The sequence below is a fragment of the Musca autumnalis genome, unplaced genomic scaffold (assembly GCF_047663935.1).
Source record: "Musca autumnalis isolate F117 unplaced genomic scaffold, ASM4766393v1 scaffold_1, whole genome shotgun sequence".
Classification (NCBI taxonomy): domain Eukaryota; kingdom Metazoa; phylum Arthropoda; class Insecta; order Diptera; family Muscidae; genus Musca; species Musca autumnalis.
Window position 1 is genome coordinate 101397980 of NW_027411644.1, and position 19458 is coordinate 101417437.

Sequence of the window (19458 nt, forward strand, 5' to 3'; positions counted from 1 at the left end):
ATTCCCAAGGCATATTCATATAAGGTAAATGCATGAATTACAACAACTAACAAATTTACAAAAACAACATTGTTGTTATAGAAAATTTAATGTCAAAGAATATATTGAATAATGGGGTCGTTCTAAAAAAAATCGCAGGAAAAACATAAATACATTTTGAAAATCCTTTAAAATAGAACAAATTTGAATCAAAATGTAAATATAAAGCATTCAGAACTGTCGTAGGTCATTGTTATTACACGTTTACGATGAAAAGAAGTATTTTATGGTAGCAAATTTCGAATTTTCAAATTTCATTTCACATTTTAAAAACCAAATTTACAACAAAGTAAAAATACAGCTGATTGTCACTTCTACCTTATATAAATATGCCTTGATCATTTCTTGGTTGGTAGTTCGTTCATTGATTGTCCACTTCAGTGAACTACATATAGACTGACCTAGTTCGTACGCTCACATCAATGAATCGTTTAATTGAATTCTTCGTTGTTCGTGAACAACTCTATAAATTATTTTATTAAAAACCGCAAGGATATAATTCTGTATTGTAAGATATAAATTGTGTGTTGCTTGTTACTCTTTATTTCATTTCTTTGTTTTGTTATATTCATTTTATTTTTCAGTTCGTTTTCTGTTAATTTATCAGTTGAGATTTCTTTGATGATTCTTGATTGAATCCTGATTATGCCGATTATGTCTATCTTTATTACATGCTACGTTTTGGAAACGTGAAATAATTTCATAACATCTAATATCATACAATATCCATGCAATTATCTTGGATTGCACAATGACGAATTACGATTATATAGCTGCGGCTCAAAAAGCGGGCGAAGAAGAATCTCAGACGGATTCATCGCTTTGCTGTTGTGAATACATCGATCGCGATAAGCAGCGATTCCATATATTAGGTTGCTGTTGTAACTGTGTGGATTTTGATACTGCTTTTACCCATTGCATCACCTGCCAAAAAGTAGACGCTTCAAACAAGCGTAATATGCTATTAACATTCCAAGATCGTTTACGTCTACCCTGGAGAGGTGGTGCTAAACGTATTTCAATGGAGGCCATTATTCCAGGTGCAGTATATCCCTTGGTTTTGGGACTAGCCGCTCTCAACGAAGTCACTTCGTACATAATGTTGGGTTCAATTGTTGTCTTTTTGGGATACGCCCATCAATACATCAAACGTAACAATGTGAAAACGAGATTCTTTTACATGTGGTTATTGTGGTCAGTGTTTTATATGATTGCGGGATTGCAATTCGCTGTGCCGTTGCTTGGTAATTATATTTATTGAAGCCTTTTTCCCCATTAAATCAACGTTGTGTCTGTCTTTCTTCTTCTAGAATTATTGCCGGAGGAAAATATTATATTAGTGGTAATGGGATGTGCAAGTGGTTATTTGATGTGGCAAACGAAGAAACATGCAGCGGAATGTCACGACATACCCAGTCGTTCGACAGATGATGATTTGGCCGATATTACTGAGGCAACCGCAGCTGAGGAGGAGGAAGAAGCCGCAGCCCATACTGCCCTACTGATTGACAATGATTCTCCTATTAGATCTCAGAAAAAACGCGCAAATTCCCATCAAACAAATATGTGCCATGTATGTCGAAAATATGTCTCTGCTCGTACTATACACTGTCATGTTTGCAATGCCTGCATTATGATGCAAAGCCATCACAGCTATTGGTTGGATTGTTGTGTGGGACAGTATAATATACGTTACTATAACGCCGGCATGATTATGGGCATATTAACTCTCTTCTTTGGGGTGTATCTAACATTGACAGCAATTTGCCATCCACAGTTAATTGGACGTATACTGAATATACCAGTCACCATGCCAGACGATTGCAGTGAAGTATTTGATGAGTATACCTTGGGTTTATCGTATGTATTATCACTTTATGCCATTTTGATGATGTTTTATCAGCTTATAAGCTTGATCTTACAATTTATAAAATGCACAAGAGGACCGATGTTTTTTATATTCGGTGACATGTCGCAACCATTTTCAAAGTTCTACAAAAAGTTAAGTACATAAACCTATTGGCGGAGTTATTATTGACTGGTAATTAGTGGTCTTTTTTAAAGAAAAGAAGAGGATAATCACTTGGCTCTTTTTTGTAAACGGGATGAATTTTTAAATATATATATTTTTTTGAATCGGTTTATTGTATAAACAATGGAAATTTGAGAACTTGAGAGATGGTACTAAGTACGGCAATTATCATCCCATAAAAATTTCGATTTAGAAGAGTTTATACCAAATATTAGTTCAGTTCTAAAAGCAATTCCCAAATATGTTGTATTATAAAGGAGGCTTTAAAATTATCATTATAGACCTCCTAAGGTATATATTTGTCCGTTGGTATATAATAGTCGCCTTACGATTAGATTGAAGGCTGAAATATTGCACACTCGGATTGTGTCTGAACATTAACAACAACGAATCACGCTTTCGTGATCGTTCTAAAATTTTTGGCACCATGTTGTGTATGAGTCCCTAGTTACGACGTTACAATTTTTTCGGGGACAAGTCCATACCTTCTGAAAAATTGGCGCAAAAACTCAAAAAACCCTTTAGATGTCAGAGGTATTGTGTTTACTTCTTTTCTTAGGTCAGAGGCTGAGGGTATATCCCGTCGGCACAGCTGACTGATACTTTCCTACTTGTTTTACAATAATTTGCCACTTCGGATATTAGGAAGCAAAATCTCCTAACACAGAAATTTTTTAAATGTACCCGCGTTTTGGTTTAAAGCTGCGCCTTTTGAAGTTCGCTGAAGGATACGCGTAGTAAATGAATCATAAGTCTACAAAAAAGTCCGTAGAGGGATCTTCAAGATGGACCAATAAGTTTATTAGTTTCCCGTTCAATACCGCCGAAACCATATAGCCCAGAACACAGTTTTTGACATGCACATTGTCAACTTAAACTTTCATGTGATCCATACAAAGCCAATGAAAATTTGTCAAACATTTTGAAAGATTAACATGAAAATTTGCCATTTGAGCAGTGTAACCAGAACTGAACTAAGAATTTGTTTTTATTAATGAAAGACTACAGCACAATACAATTGAAAATCCTTCCAATTGCTCACAAAAATACATACATATATATTATTATGAATTTAAAATGGGAATCTTTGAATTGAACAAAACTATGCTATATGTAGTATTTATACGGACTTAAAATGTAGTGGTAATTAATTTAAGTATTTAAACTTCAACTCTACGCACTATTTATTATTAATTAATTAAACAATAAAATAAATAAACGTTTTGTGATTTAAATTAGTAAAGAAATATTGTAGTATAGAGATATGCTGTTCTGTGTTTATGTTAAATTATTTTACTCAAAGCTAAGCTCTGTTTTTATTTTAATTCTATAATAAAAAAAAAAAACAAAACGTAGAAATCAAAAGCTTACAATTTAAATTAAAAATTGGTATTTTACTGCAGACTTTCATAGAAAAAGTTCTAGTCGATGATGGACTATGATATAAATGTAAAACATATTGTATTTCCATTCCAATAAAAATAACCTAAAATTAATGAAAATACGTTGTTTTTTTGGTTTCGAATAATCTAGACATACACATTTTTGATTAAATAGATTTTAGGTTTCATATTGCAGGAAAAGCGTTCGCATTACAACTGTGACATGAATGATCAAGACGCATATGAAAGAAACAACATAAATCAGTTACACCAAAATAGCAGACGTGGATTCATTCTGCTATCATGGATCGATATCCTAAAAACACTAATGTATGGCTAAGAGATCTAAGAGAAAACTAAAAAAGAAGAAAAAAAAAAAACAATAAACTAATGGAACATTGTTCCTGAATCGAATAATTAATATAAAATTGAGGTGGATCGTTTGTAGACTTCTCCGGAATATCTATCCAACCCATTGAACCCCCAAAATAGTAGAAGAACGTGGTAGGTCAGCAATCAAATGACGCAGAACTGTAGAGAAAGAAAAAATAATGAAAGAAAGAATAATCTATGTTCCGTAGAGGAATTGAATAAAGGAGGACAAGTGTTAAGTTCGCAGGACGGAACTTTTTATACCCTATACCTTGCAGTATTATGAAATAAATAGGAATCGGGCGGTGTAGTTATATGTGGGCTATATTATATGTCCTATTCTATTTTAGGTGGAGACATTTTTTGACCACTGGAAACCCCAAATACAATGTAATAGCTAATTCGGTCGGAAATGCACAATACTTGCAATCGAGAGGTACCGTTATATCTCATAGACAAATTTCTTTTGCAGTGTGATAATGAGGCTAAAACCTTAAAAATACCGAAAATCGGGATGTACCGTTTTACTGGGCTATATAAAAAGGTGAACCTATACCGACAAATTTCAGGTGGAAAGTTTTATACACCCATCAAAGACTAAATAACAAATTTCAGCCATTTCGGGAGAATATTAAGACCACAACCTCCAAAATACCGAACATTGGGAGGTACCTTTCTATGGGAGCTATATGAACCCTTGGACCTATACGGACAAATTTTATGTGCAAATTTTTGTAAACCCAACGAAGACTAGATACAAAATTTTAGCCATTTCGGGGTAATATTGAGGCCACAACCTTCAAAACACCGAAAATTGGGAGGTAGCGTTCTAAGGGGGCTATGGGAAGATGTGCACCTATACCGACAAATTTCATGTGGAAAGGTTTATACCCCCAAAGAAGTCTAAGTACCAAATTTCAGCCATTTCCATTTGGTGCAATGAGGCTAAAACCTTCAAAATACCGAAAATCGGGAGGTACCGTTCTATGGGGACAAATTTACAATAACAAACATCCTAGGAGTAATAGTAACTTCTATACCAAATTATAAAGCTCTATCTTAAAAATTGCGAGCAGTATCTTCATTTCAACAGACGGAGGGACATGGCTATTTCGACTTAGAATTTTATGCTGATCAAGAATATATTATATTTTATAGGTTCGTAGGAGGATATTTAGATGTGTTACAAACAGGAAGGAAAGGTTGTTTATATTATACCACCATATTATGGTGGAGGGTATAAAAAAAATGTTGTAAGGTGTAAACAGCTGATATATTCACTTGATTCAAATGTGGCATCTCCCAAACAAGATAAACAGCTGACTTTTGTTTACTGGACCCGGTGTGTGGATTCTCATTAACCTGCGAGAATATTGAATATTGCATAAACTCCAAGAGGAAACGTCCCATTAAAACGTCCCATTAAAGAAAAAAATAAATGGCTTTACAAAAAGTAAATCTGTTACCCCTAACCCTTATAAATCACTCGAAACGTTTCTTCTCAACAACAACGTTGAAATGTAAAACATTCGCCCAAAAATATCGTGAATTTTGGTCACCTAAGTCAAGTAATCAGCCTCCGTACGGACATTTTACGCAAGTTGGTGATCCTGTGTTGAGATCTAAAGCTGTTGATGTTCCCGAGGATGCTATCAATAGTAAAGAAATGGATTTAATAATAGATCAAATGATAAAAGTTCTACGGAAATATGATTGTGTGGGAATTGCAGCTCCTCAAATCGGCATATCTTTGCGGATCATTGTAATGGAATTTCGTGAAGGTCTAAAGGACAAATTCAAGAAAGAAGTCTATGAAGCGAGAAAAATGTCACCACTTCCATTAACGGTAAGTAGGATTTATGGGTTTCCATGCTAGATAGTTTTACCGATGCACTTAGTTAATTTGGTCTTTTTTGAGGCAAACTAATAACGGTAGACTTATGGACTTATTTTAATATACAGTTACTCCCAGCTTATTTGATGTAGGTACAACTTATTATGAAAAGTTGCAATATTTCGACTTGTTTTCAACCGAGAGTGAAATAAATTGATTTTTTATAAAAAGACAGGCTTACAGTTGAAACATATGTACATATATCAGAATATGTTAAAAAAAATGAAAATCCCAGAAATCCTACTCACAGCTTAAATGATGCACCGCATAAACTAGGCACATAAAAGTGATTGGAAGGAAAGATTTGGTCAAATTTTGACCAAAAATGGGGTTGAGCACCATTTTAATGTGAAATTACGATATATTCGTTCAGTGCGAATTGATTTGTCCGCGACATTCCATCATGTGTTAGCACAGCTTCGGTGAATTGGAGAAATTTTAAAATTTGGCAACATTACTGTTTAATTTAGGTAGTTAGAGGGCTAATGAATTCATTTAAAGATAATCAGATAAATGAAGAGCTGAAAATCGGGATAGAAGCGCCCCAAAATAATATCTTATGGCGAAGAAATGGGCGGGCCCATGGAACATATCCAAAAAAAGGTGATCTTTGGACAACGATATCTGCAGTTATGGTTGCAAAATGGATGCAAAAGTCAGGTTATACTGTAATCATAAACATTAACTTGCGAAATGCAAAATTTAATGTTGGTACTACTTATAATAGGCCTGTGGTAAATCACAAAAGTACCAAAATCGTGAACTTTGTTTTCTGACCAGAATAAAGGCAAAGACAATTTCTCTTGGGAGACTCTTTTATATTAAAATAGCTGATATTTGTCGTTGTTTAAGTGCAACAGACAATTCCTGATACGGAAGAGTCCCCAACACAGGTATGAGTCCGTAAAATATGACAAGCGTTGTTACACGGTATTGACAGTAACATTTTTTAGAGCCTCTGGTCTAAAGCATAGGCATGACATTTTTTACTCATTTATGGAAATATAGAAGGAAATGTATTTTTTGATCCATTTAGGTCTAATATAATGGGTATATAAAAAAATTGGGCATTATAGACTCAATAAGATATCCCGGTGTTGATCCCAACCAGGCACCGGACGTTGTGAAGTTCTTGATACTTTAACACTGTAGGGATGTTCCACATACTGATCCAGATTTTAATTTTATTGAACATAGATGGTCCAAGCGATAACTTAATATAAAAAATTCGCGATATTTAAATCCCCTAGACCACCAATAGTGCACTTCTTGGTGTAGGGGCCCTATGGACTATTATAGAACTCTTCCTCACGTAGCTATACTATTAAGTCCATATATCATGCTTAATTGTTATTCTGATCCAAAAAGGGAGACCCCATGAAGTTCTAAATATGATTAATATAATAAAATATGGTATTATTTACTATTATGTACTAATTTAAATAGGGTGCATCATTTAAGCTGTGAGTAGGATTTTCGGGGCAGTACCAATCTTTTGATTTTTATTTCCCAATGGTGTAGATTTTTAACATATTCCGATATAAGTTCCAACTGTATGCCCAATCTTTCATAAAACATCAGTTTATTTCACTCTCAGTTGAAAACAAGCCGAAATATTGCAGCTTTACTTAATGAATTGTAACTGCATCAAATAAGCTGGGAGTAACTGTATATAACTAGGAGACCCGGCGAACTTCGTCTCGCAGTTTGTTAGGTACAGAACTTGATGGCTTTGATTCAAACCTATAATACTATTATTGCTATCACCTTGTTCAGCGGCAAATATTTCTTTGTTTTGAACTGTTTAGGATGATCTTTAAAGCAGATGCACATTAGATAATTGTACTTTCGACAATTGTCAGTTTGACGAAGAGAGAAGGTACTGAGAGGCAAAAGTGTTTCTGTTTTCTTCGACTCTCTCTCCTATAAAATGACAATAGCTGCGAGAAAATTAGGGACAAAGATATATTTTTTAAGCAAATAACAAATTTTGCGATTTAAATAAAAAATTTCGGTAGCATAGTTGAAGCAAAATAATATCATAACGCCCCTATTCGTTTCACAATCGATGGTTTTCTACAATTATTGTTTTCACCACTGAACGCGATATTTCACTCAAGTAATTGAATTCGTAGGAAGGAATGCGATCGTAGGAATTTGAATTTAATACTGATTATAGTGCTTATTTCAATTTGCGTTTTAATCAATTAATCTATTTTGAGCGGAAAGATCCGATCGTATCAGGTAACCACTTTCGTAAGCTTTTTTCTGACTTCTCTATTTAACGTGATCTCCCGAATTCTGCTTGCATTGCAAGTTCGGAATTAGATGCAATGGCTCTAGTAACACGGACAAATGCGGTAATTGAATTTTGACTGAGACTGTACTATCCAGTACTTGGTACATTGATCCTTGTTAGAGAGCTATTCTATTAGTTGCCGTTCTCTGTGTGTTTAGGATGCTTGAAGTCTTGTCACACTAACACGTGACTATTGTCGATTACTTGGTCACCCTATATTTAATTTCGACGTAAATAACATAGTCAAATTAATATCACAAACTTATTAACGTTTAATAAGTATTTACCTACTTTGTCGCCCGATAAAGAATATTTGTCAAATCGACCAAAAAAAATCTCCAGTACCTCCGATTTCTTGTTTTTATTTTCTTTCCAATTTTGAATATCATCCTTTTTCGATGTACATACATACAGTGTATCAACAGTACCAGTGTACATATGTATGTATTTGGTCATTTGTAATTGCCTTCCAGCTCTGCGGGGACTAAACTGATTGAATTCATACACCTTTTTAGTGCGGATATCATTTTTTAGTATCATGACAGGATATGAACAGTATCAATGTATATCTGGTACAGCGTAAATTTTATACCGCATAAATCGGAAGTTGATCTTTCGAAGATGTTTCTACTTACAGTTTAAAAGTATACATATAGGCCACAACCTCACTTCCAATGAAATTACCTCGGAGCTCTTGATTTTTCAAATAACCCACCAATTTTGTGGATTTGTACTTTTTTCCTCAAAACTGTGGAAACCACTTTCGGCGTTATCATCTTCATCTTTTCAATCGGCATCTGACCGAAACCCACCACTAATCTTTACAAACTCTAAACTAAGCCCTCTCCTTTTAACCAGTTTTCGCTGTTAATTTCCTAAAAAGACGCTTGAAAATAAATTAAAATCGATTTTTAACAAACAAACAAACAAACAAACAAACAAACAAACAACAAACAAACAAACAAACAAACAAACAAACAAACAAACAAACAAACAAACAAACAAACAAACAAATAAATAAATAAATAAATAAATAAATAAATAAATAAATAAATAAAAAAATAAATAAATAAATAAATAAATAAATAAATAAATAAATAAATAAATAAATAAATAAATAAATAAATAAATAAATAAATAAATAAATAAATAAATAAATAAATAAATAAATAAATAAATAAATAAATAAATAAATAAATAAATAAATAAATAAATAAATAAATAAATAAATAAATAAATAAATAAATAAATAAATAAATAAATAAATAAATAAATAAATAAATAAATAAATAAATAAATAAATAAATAAATAAATAAATAAATAAATAAATAAATAAATAAATAAATAAATAAATAAATAAATAAATAAATAAATAAATAAATAAATAAATAAATAAATAAATAAATAAATAAATAAATAAATAAATAAATAAATAAATAAATAAATAAATAAATAAATAAATAAATAAATAAATAAATAAATAAATAAATAAATAAATAAATAAATAAATAAATAAATAAATAAATAAATAAATAAATAAATAAATAAATAAATAAATAAATAAATAAATAAATAAATAAATAAATAAATAAATAAATAAATAAATAAATAAATAAATAAATAAATAAATAAATAAATAAATAAATAAATAAATAAATAAATAAATAAATAAATAAATAAATAAATAAATAAATAGATAAATAAATAAATAAATAAATAAATAAATAAATAAATAAGTGAATAAATAAATAAATAAAATAAAATCGATTTGATTGCGAATAAAAAATTCGCTACAACTTTCAAAAATTGACAAAACAGAGGCGTACAATGGACCTGTACAAATAAGTGTCAAGGTATACTCCAAACGCGAATCTCGATAGAAATTTGTGGAAAAATTGACTTTTATGAAAAAATATTTTGGCAAATTTTCGCGATTTTTTTAGGTTTTATCCTTTTCTGCCATGAGACTATTCCGAATTGGTGCGAATTGTCAAAATCTGTTCAGCCGTTCTTGAGTTATAAGCGTAGTAACTAACATCATCCTTTTTTATTATACACTAGCTGAACCCGGTGCGCTTTGCTGCACGACTACGATAAAATATAATGGAATGCCATAATTATATTAACGTTTTTAATATTTTAACGAATAAATATAGGAGATATGAAGGCGTTGTATACCTATTCAGGGTTGTTATGGAGCTACTATGGTATTTTTGTATGTTTCAGGAGGTAACACTCCTCCGAAAGCATTTCTGCCTATAAGTATTACAAATGATTTAGATATATCATCATAAAACATATATCTTAAGAAGTCTCTCGAAGATATGATACTTAATAGCTGTAGCCTTGGTCAATTCCTTCCAAACTATAAGTACTGCTGTAAATAATGATGACTTCTACTGACTGCTAAGTCTTCAAATTAAAATTTAAAAAATTAAAATTTTCATTAAAATTGAACATACGTAACAAAAACATGAAATCGACCGAAAATATATACATATGGGAGCTATATTCCTATATGAACCGATCTCGATATAATTTGTCAAATTTATTTTTAGACTAAATCCCGTCTCACAATCCAAATTTCATTGAATTTGAATATACATTTGAATATACGTGTTTTGTGCATAAAATACAGGAAATCGTCCGAAAATATATATGAGAGCTATATGCAAATCTTAACCGATTTAGATATAATTTCGCACATTTATGTCTAGACCAAATTACGTTACACATTCCAAATTTCAGCGAATTTGGACATATATTGCGCGTTTGGTTAATCAAATACGGGAAATCGTCCGAAAATATATGTATACAGAAAATCTGCCGAAAATATATATGGGAGCTATATTCAAATCTGCACCGATTCCGATATAATTTGTCCCATTTATTTCTAGAACGAATTCCGTCACGCTTTCCAAATTTCAGTGAAATTGGAAATATTAGTGTGTCCAAATCTGAACCGGCCTCGATATAATTTATTTTTGGAACAAATTCCGTCAGACATCTCAAATTTTAGCGACATTGGACACATATGGCGCGTTTGAAGCATCAGATATAGAAAATCGGCCGAAGGCCAAATCTGAACCCATTTCGATATGATTTGGCACATTTATGTCTAGACCAAATTCCGTTACGCATTCCAAATTTCACCAAAATTGGACATATATAGCGACTTTGGTGCATAAAATACAGGAAATCGGCCGAAAATATATAAGGAGCTGTATCCAAATCTGAACCGATTTCGATATAATTTGGCACATTTATTCCTAGACCGAGTTCTGCATATATAGCGTGCTTGGTGCATAAAATACAGGAAATCGGCCGAAAATATATATGGGAGCTATATTCAAATCTGAACCAATCTCAGTATAATTTGGCACATTTATTTCTAGAACAAATTCCGTCAGAAATTCAAAATTTCTGCGAAATTGGACATATATAGCGTGTTTGGTGCATACAATAAGGAAGTCGGCCGAAAATATATGTGTATGGGAGCTATATCCAAATCTGAACCGATTTTGATATAATTTGGCAAATTTAATTTGGAAATTTAAAATTTCAGCGAAATTGGTTATATGTGTATATCGTGTTTGGTACATAAATAAGGAAATCGGCCGAAAATATATGTATGTGGGAGCTATATCCAAATCTGAACCGATTTGAATATTATTTGATAAATTTATTTTGCATCAAATTCCGTCACACAAACAATATTTGGAGATTGTATCTGTAACACTTCTAAAGATATTTGCATACAAAATCTAAATTTTTTGGAGGTACCTCCGGTTTTAATTTTATATCTCCAGATCAATGCGAAATTTCAAAATATGATATAGCCTATTTTCATTCCAGGCCATGTAGCAATGTACGCTAAAAATTTCAGTAAGATCTGTTCAGCGGTTTTCGAGTCTATAAGGCACAAACAAACAAACCAACAAACGTACAAACAAATTTCAATTTTATATATATATATATATATAGATTCCGTCACACATTCCAAATTTCACTGAAATCGGGCTCATATAGCGTGTTTGTGCATCAAATACCTTAAATCGGTCAAAAATATATATGGAAGCTAAATTCAAATCTTAACCGATTTCGATATATTTTGGAACATTTATTTATAGGCCAAATTCCGTCACACATTCCAAATTTTATTGAAATCGGGCACATATAACGGGTTTGGTGCATCAAATACCTCAAATCGGTCAAAACTATATATGGGAGCTATATCCAAATTTGAACCGATTTCGATATATTTTGGAAATTTATTTATAGGCCAAATTCCGTCACACATTTCAAATTTCATTGAAATCGGGCACATATAACGTGTTTGGTGCATTAAATACCTCAAATCGGTCAAAACTATATATGGGAGCTATATCCAAATATGAACCGATTTCGATATATTTTGGCACATTTATTTATTGTTCAAATTTCGTCACACATTATAAATTTCATTGAAATCGGACATGTATAGTGTTTTTGATGCATCAAATACTTGAAATCGGACGAAAATATATATGGGAGCTATATCCAAATCTGAACCGATTTCGATATATTTGGCACATTAAGTGATAGGCCGAATTCCGTCACACATTCCAAATTTCATTGGAATCGGGCATATATAGCGTGTTTAGTACATCAAATACTTAAAATCGTACGAAAATCCATATGGGAGTTATATCCAAAACTGAACCGATTTCGATATATTTTGGCGCATTTAGTTATAGGCCAATTCTATGACACATTCCAAATGTCATTGAAATCGGACATATATAGCGTGTTTGGTACATCAAAAACTTGAAATCAGACGAAAATATATGTGGGAGCTATATCCAAATCTGAACCGATTTCGATGTATAATGGAACATATAGTTATAGACCAAATTCCGTCACACATTCCAAATTTCATTGAAATCGGACATGTATGTATAGCGTGTTTGGTACACCAATACTTGAAATCGGACGAAAATATATATGGGAGCTATATCCAAATCTGAACCGATTTCGATATAGTTTGGTACATTTACTTATAGGCCAAATTCCGCCACACATTCCAAATTTCATTAGAATCGGACATATATAGCGTGTTTGGTACATCAAATACTTGAAATCGGACGAAAATATATATGGGAGCTATAGCCAAATCTGAACCGATTTCGATATAGTTTGGTACATTTACTTATAGGCCAAATTCCGTCACACATTCCAAATTTCATTAGAATCGGACATATATAGCGTGTTTGGTACATCAAATACTTGAAATCGGACGAAAATATATATGGGAGCTATATCCCAAACTGAAGTTATTTCGATATATTTCGGAACATTTAGTGATAGGCCAAATTTCGTCCCACATTCCAAATTTCATTGAATTTGAATATACATTTGAATATACGTGTTTTGTGCATAAAATACAGGAAATCGTCCGAAAATATATATGAGAGCTATATGCAAATCTTAACCGATTTAGATATAATTTCGCACATTTATGTCTAGACCAAATTACGTTACACATTCCAAATTTCAGCGAATTTGGACATATATTGCGCGTTTGGTTAATCAAATACGGGAAATCGTCCGAAAATATATGTATACAGAAAATCTGCCGAAAATATATATGGGAGCTATATTCAAATCTGCACCGATTCCGATATAATTTGTCCCATTTATTTCTAGAACGAATTCCGTCACGCTTTCCAAATTTCAGTGAAATTGGAAATATTAGTGTGTCCAAATCTGAACCGGCCTCGATATAATTTATTTTTGGAACAAATTCCGTCAGACATCTCAAATTTTAGCGACATTGGACACATATGGCGCGTTTGAAGCATCAGATATAGAAAATCGGCCGAAGGCCAAATCTGAACCCATTTCGATATGATTTGGCACATTTATGTCTAGACCAAATTCCGTTACGCATTCCAAATTTCACCAAAATTGGACATATATAGCGACTTTGGTGCATAAAATACAGGAAATCGGCCGAAAATATATAAGGAGCTGTATCCAAATCTGAACCGATTTCGATATAATTTGGCACATTTATTCCTAGACCGAGTTCTGCATATATAGCGTGCTTGGTGCATAAAATACAGGAAATCGGCCGAAAATATATATGGGAGCTATATTCAAATCTGAACCAATCTCAGTATAATTTGGCACATTTATTTCTAGAACAAATTCCGTCAGAAATTCAAAATTTCTGCGAAATTGGACATATATAGCGTGTTTGGTGCATACAATAAGGAAGTCGGCCGAAAATATATGTGTATGGGAGCTATATCCAAATCTGAACCGATTTTGATATAATTTGGCAAATTTAATTTGGAAATTTAAAATTTCAGCGAAATTGGTTATATGTGTATATCGTGTTTGGTACATAAATAAGGAAATCGGCCGAAAATATATGTATGTGGGAGCTATATCCAAATCTGAACCGATTTGAATATTATTTGATAAATTTATTTTGCATCAAATTCCGTCACACAAACAATATTTGGAGATTGTATCTGTAACACTTCTAAAGATATTTGCATACAAAATCTAAATTATTTGGAGGTACCTCCGGTTTTAATTTTATATCTCCAGATCAATGCGAAATTTCAAAATATGATATAGCCTATTTTCATTCCAGGCCATGTAGCAATGTACGCTAAAAATTTCAGTAAGATCTGTTCAGCGGTTTTCGAGTCTATAAGGCACAAACAAACAAACCAACAAACGTACAAACAAATTTCAATTTTATATATATATATATATATAGATTCCGTCACACATTCCAAATTTCACTGAAATCGGGCTCATATAGCGTGTTTGTGCATCAAATACCTTAAATCGGTCAAAAATATATATGGAAGCTAAATTCAAATCTTAACCGATTTCGATATATTTTGGAACATTTATTTATAGGCCAAATTCCGTCACACATTCCAAATTTTATTGAAATCGGGCACATATAACGGGTTTGGTGCATCAAATACCTCAAATCGGTCAAAACTATATATGGGAGCTATATCCAAATTTGAACCGATTTCGATATATTTTGGAAATTTATTTATAGGCCAAATTCCGTCACACATTTCAAATTTCATTGAAATCGGGCACATATAACGTGTTTGGTGCATTAAATACCTCAAATCGGTCAAAACTATATATGGGAGCTATATCCAAATATGAACCGATTTCGATATATTTTGGCACATTTATTTATTGTTCAAATTTCGTCACACATTATAAATTTCATTGAAATCGGACATGTATAGTGTTTTTGATGCATCAAATACTTGAAATCGGACGAAAATATATATGGGAGCTATATCCAAATCTGAACCGATTTCGATATATTTGGCACATTAAGTGATAGGCCGAATTCCGTCACACATTCCAAATTTCATTGGAATCGGGCATATATAGCGTGTTTAGTACATCAAATACTTAAAATCGTACGAAAATCCATATGGGAGTTATATCCAAAACTGAACCGATTTCGATATATTTTGGCGCATTTAGTTATAGGCCAATTCTATGACACATTCCAAATGTCATTGAAATCGGACATATATAGCGTGTTTGGTACATCAAAAACTTGAAATCAGACGAAAATATATGTGGGAGCTATATCCAAATCTGAACCGATTTCGATGTATAATGGAACATATAGTTATAGACCAAATTCCGTCACACATTCCAAATTTCATTGAAATCGGACATGTATGTATAGCGTGTTTGGTACACCAATACTTGAAATCGGACGAAAATATATATGGGAGCTATATCCAAATCTGAACCGATTTCGATATAGTTTGGTACATTTACTTATAGGCCAAATTCCGCCACACATTCCAAATTTCATTAGAATCGGACATATATAGCGTGTTTGGTACATCAAATACTTGAAATCGGACGAAAATATATATGGGAGCTATAGCCAAATCTGAACCGATTTCGATATAGTTTGGTACATTTACTTATAGGCCAAATTCCGTCACACATTCCAAATTTCATTAGAATCGGACATATATAGCGTGTTTGGTACATCAAATACTTGAAATCGGACGAAAATATATATGGGAGCTATATCCCAAACTGAAGTTATTTCGATATATTTCGGAACATTTAGTGATAGGCCAAATTTCGTCCCACATTCCAAATTTCATTAGAATCGGACATATATAGCGTGTTTGGTACATCAAATACTTGAAATCGGACGAAAATATATATGGGAGCTATAGCCAAATCTGAACCGATTTCGATATAGTTTGGTACATTTACTTATAGGCCAAATTCCGTCACACATTCCAAATTTCATTAGAATCGGACATATATAGCGTGTTTGGTACATCAAATACTTGAAATCGGACGAAAATATATATGGGAGCTATATCCCAAACTGAAGTTATTTCGATATATTTCGGAACATTTAGTGATAGGCCAAATTTCGTCCCACATTCCAAATTTCATTAGAATCGGACATATATAGCGTGTTTGGTACATCAAATACTTGAAATCGGACGAAAATATATATGGGAGCTATAGCCAAATCTGAACCGATTTCGATATTGTTTGGTACATTTTGTTATAAGCCACGTTCCGTCACGCATTCCAAATTTCATGGAAATCGGACATATATAGTGTGTTTGGTACATCAAATACTTGAAATCGGACGAAAATATATATGGGAGCTATATACAAATCTGGACCGATTTCGATATATTTTGGCACATTTATTTTTAGGCTAAAATCCATCACACATTTCAAATTTGGAGTCTGTATCTGTAACCGTTCTATAGATATTTGCATACAAAGTTTAGATTTAAATTGGAGGTACCTCCGATTTTGGTGCTATATCTCCGGATCAGAGCGGAATTTCGAAACTTTTTATAGCCTATGTTACTTTCAGGCGATGTAGTAATATACCCTGAAAATTTCAGCAAGATCGGTTCAACGGTTTTTGAGTCTATAAATTTCAAACAAACAAACAAACAAACAAACATACAAACATTTTTCTATTTTATATATATAGATAAGAAATAAGAAATATAATATAATATAGATATTTAAGAGTAAGCTGAAATACGAATTTTACAGATGAACACGTTTATAACGAACAAATGTTGTTGATCCAACCCCTGTTCTTATTTACCTATTTTATACATTCATACCCAATGAATGCGGTTAGAACCAAGACAGGGTTATAACGAACTAAAATGTTGATCCACCCAAAGATCTTTATAAACATTGATATGTTAACGATTTTGAATCACGGAGAGATGTTTATTACAGATATAATTAACAATAATGTTGACCACGACAGGCCTGTCCATTTTTACAACTCATGTTGAAAAATGTATTTTTAGTTCAAAAAGGATGCTTTGTTGTGTTTAAATGTTTCCTTCGCCAACACAAAAATTAAAAATATATATATTTTTCTGCAAGGAGGGCACGTACAAAACATTATATAACTCAAAAAATCGCTTCAGAACGCTTTTCTGAAGATATTTCCAGGTAGTGGAATTTCAGACAAAGTAATCTTTTTTATTTTGCCTACGAAAGTTTGACATTGGCTTCGAATTATACCGCGAATTTTGAATACTTTTTGAAATCTAGTTGCATATCCCTATAATTTGACATGTTCTTTCTTCAAATCAGATTAGAAAACTCGAGTTATTAAAAGGGCAAAAATTGACTTTTTGCCTAAAAGCTGTCCAAATTACCTATAGTGCCATGGTACCATGGGTTTAGCCATACTCCACATTACAACAGAGGTATTATTAGCGTTTTTTTTTAATTTCTCTGAAGTGTTTGTTTTGCTTTTTGGGCGTTGTTTTGGAAAATGTATGGAACAGGTGGGGTTTACGCGCGACCTGCCGTTTTTTGTACTCCAAGGCCAAATGAAAAATATACTTTTGTGTTAAAAAGTATATCCATGGTAAAAATTGTAAAGAAAACGCAAAGCCACGCCTAGACGCTACCCTTCACCGTTCGCTTACCCTTCAAATTAGTGCCAGATTTTGGTAACTAACTTCAGCTATTTTGTTTGTTGTATTAAGGCACCTTATTATATCAGGTCAGGAATCAGCTATTAAAATTCCAAAAAAAAGTTAATTTATCACGTGAACCCTAGTAGGCATGGGAGAGCTTCGTCTGTGGTACATCTTTACTAACAGTTTTCCACATATACCTAACATATCAATGATTTCTAACTGCTTATTTCTTTTATGTTCCGTCTCATTTTAGGTAATGATAAACCCTACATTGAAAGTAACGAATTATACCAAACATAAACACCCAGAAGGTTGTATGAGTGTACGTGGATTTTCTGCAGAGGTGGAGCGTTATGAGGCTGTCACATTGACGGGAATCGGTAAACGAGATACACCAAATGAATTACAACTGAGTGGATGGAATGCACGAATTGCACAACATGAAATGGATCATTTAGATGGAAAACTCTATATCGATCATATGGATCGATTGACATTCAATTGTACCTGCTGGGAAACAATTAACTCAAAAGCTGGACGTGTTGAAATACCATTTTATAAATGAGTTCGTTATTATTTTGTTTCTTCTTAGACAGTAAATTATTTGTAAACAAAGTTTGTAAGTTTAAAATGTTTTTTTATTCAATTGGTGGTGTATAGCATCCCAAATAATGTTATCAATCGATAAGTTATCATGTCATGTTCTTTTGTGCTACAAGATGGGAGAAGATAAAATATTTTATTGTCACTAGGTTTCAGTATCAAATGATTCGTCATTAAAGTTGCATTTAAATTAATTTTACAATATTGTGGACCAAATACAACATAGAGAAGTCTGCGTAAAAAATAATAAGAAGTTAATGAAATAGTAGATGCAAATCATACTAAAGACTTAAGATATCGTAAGACAATGTCTAACATTCATGCGTGTCTTCAACATGTGATAATTGTTTTAATTCCCTTTATAAATATTGGTATGTAAAGCTTATATAATGCGTAAAAGTTACAATTCCCAACTGAAGTTCCTTATCTAATAAAGAGTTCATTACAAATCATACCATGAGAGTATTTTCATTAACAGGTACATGCTGTTGAAATACTTATACATACATATACATATGTACATATGTATATCTTAAATTAAAGTGAATATCAGCAATTTTTACGAAACAAGGCGTTTCAAAGGCCTGATTACAATGACTATAATGTTACACGTTCAGACGAAGTTCATATTTTCGCGACAGTTTGATATATGCATGATCTGATGCAGCGGCTGTCAAGAAGAGTAAAAAGACTCGGAAGTACTATTTTATGCACGAAGGGTATATTTAAGATATATTCAGCGTTATGGGCGACTAGTAGGGTTTTAGAAAAATTAAATGAGTTCTTATCGTCGTAGTTAATACCACTAATACTGATCTGGTAAGCCGGACTTTGTTCTGATCCA

At 32.3% G+C, this 19458-nt stretch overlaps 3 protein-coding genes across 5 annotated transcripts in view; all 3 read left to right on the plus strand.

The window, feature by feature from the left end:
• The first annotated feature begins 418 nt into the window (after positions 1 to 418).
• GABPI (zinc finger DHHC-type palmitoyltransferase GABPI) lies at positions 419 to 3573 on the plus strand. 2 transcript variants are annotated; one of them, XM_073986489.1, is made up of 3 exons: positions 419 to 547; positions 624 to 1283; positions 1350 to 3573. In XM_073986489.1, the coding sequence occupies exons 2-3, from the start codon at positions 791 to 793 to the stop codon at positions 2051 to 2053; spliced, it is 1197 nt and encodes a 398-aa protein (XP_073842590.1). In that variant the 5' UTR covers positions 419 to 547; positions 624 to 790; the 3' UTR covers positions 2054 to 3573. The 2 variants fall into 2 exon arrangements, with proteins under 2 accessions (XP_073842590.1, XP_073842598.1); XM_073986497.1 differs by having other exon boundaries at positions 433 to 547; positions 813 to 1283.
• A 1569-nt stretch (positions 3574 to 5142) lies between these two features.
• On the plus strand, positions 5143 to 19066 carry LOC141403703 (peptide deformylase, mitochondrial-like). Its single transcript, XM_073986525.1, has 2 exons — positions 5143 to 5671; positions 18265 to 19066. The coding sequence occupies exons 1-2, from the start codon at positions 5264 to 5266 to the stop codon at positions 18574 to 18576; spliced, it is 720 nt and encodes a 239-aa protein (XP_073842626.1). The 5' UTR covers positions 5143 to 5263; the 3' UTR covers positions 18577 to 19066.
• LOC141403646 (cadherin-AgCad1-like) overlaps positions 18762 to 19458 on the plus strand; it is a 99993-nt gene continuing 99296 nt past the window's right edge. The window contains exon 1 of one of the 2 annotated variants that reach the window (XM_073986385.1): positions 18762 to 18985. In XM_073986385.1, the coding sequence (XP_073842486.1) occupies positions 18922 to 18985 (64 nt within the window). In that variant the 5' untranslated portion in view covers positions 18762 to 18921. The remainder of the gene's footprint in view (positions 18986 to 19458) is intronic. The other variant, XM_073986392.1, reaches the window with a different exon arrangement.

Coding starts and splice junctions, on each gene's coding strand:
- GABPI (XM_073986489.1), top strand. CDS start 791: ATGACGAATTACGATTATATAGCTGCGGCTCAAAAAGCGGGCGAAGAA. Junction 1,284..1,349: donor ATTCGCTGTGCCGTTGCTTG/GTAATTATATTT, acceptor TTCTTCTTCTAG/AATTATTGCCGGAGGAAAAT.
- LOC141403703 (XM_073986525.1), top strand. CDS start 5,264: ATGGCTTTACAAAAAGTAAATCTGTTACCCCTAACCCTTATAAATCAC. Junction 5,672..18,264: donor TGTCACCACTTCCATTAACG/GTAAGTAGGATT, acceptor GTCTCATTTTAG/GTAATGATAAACCCTACATT.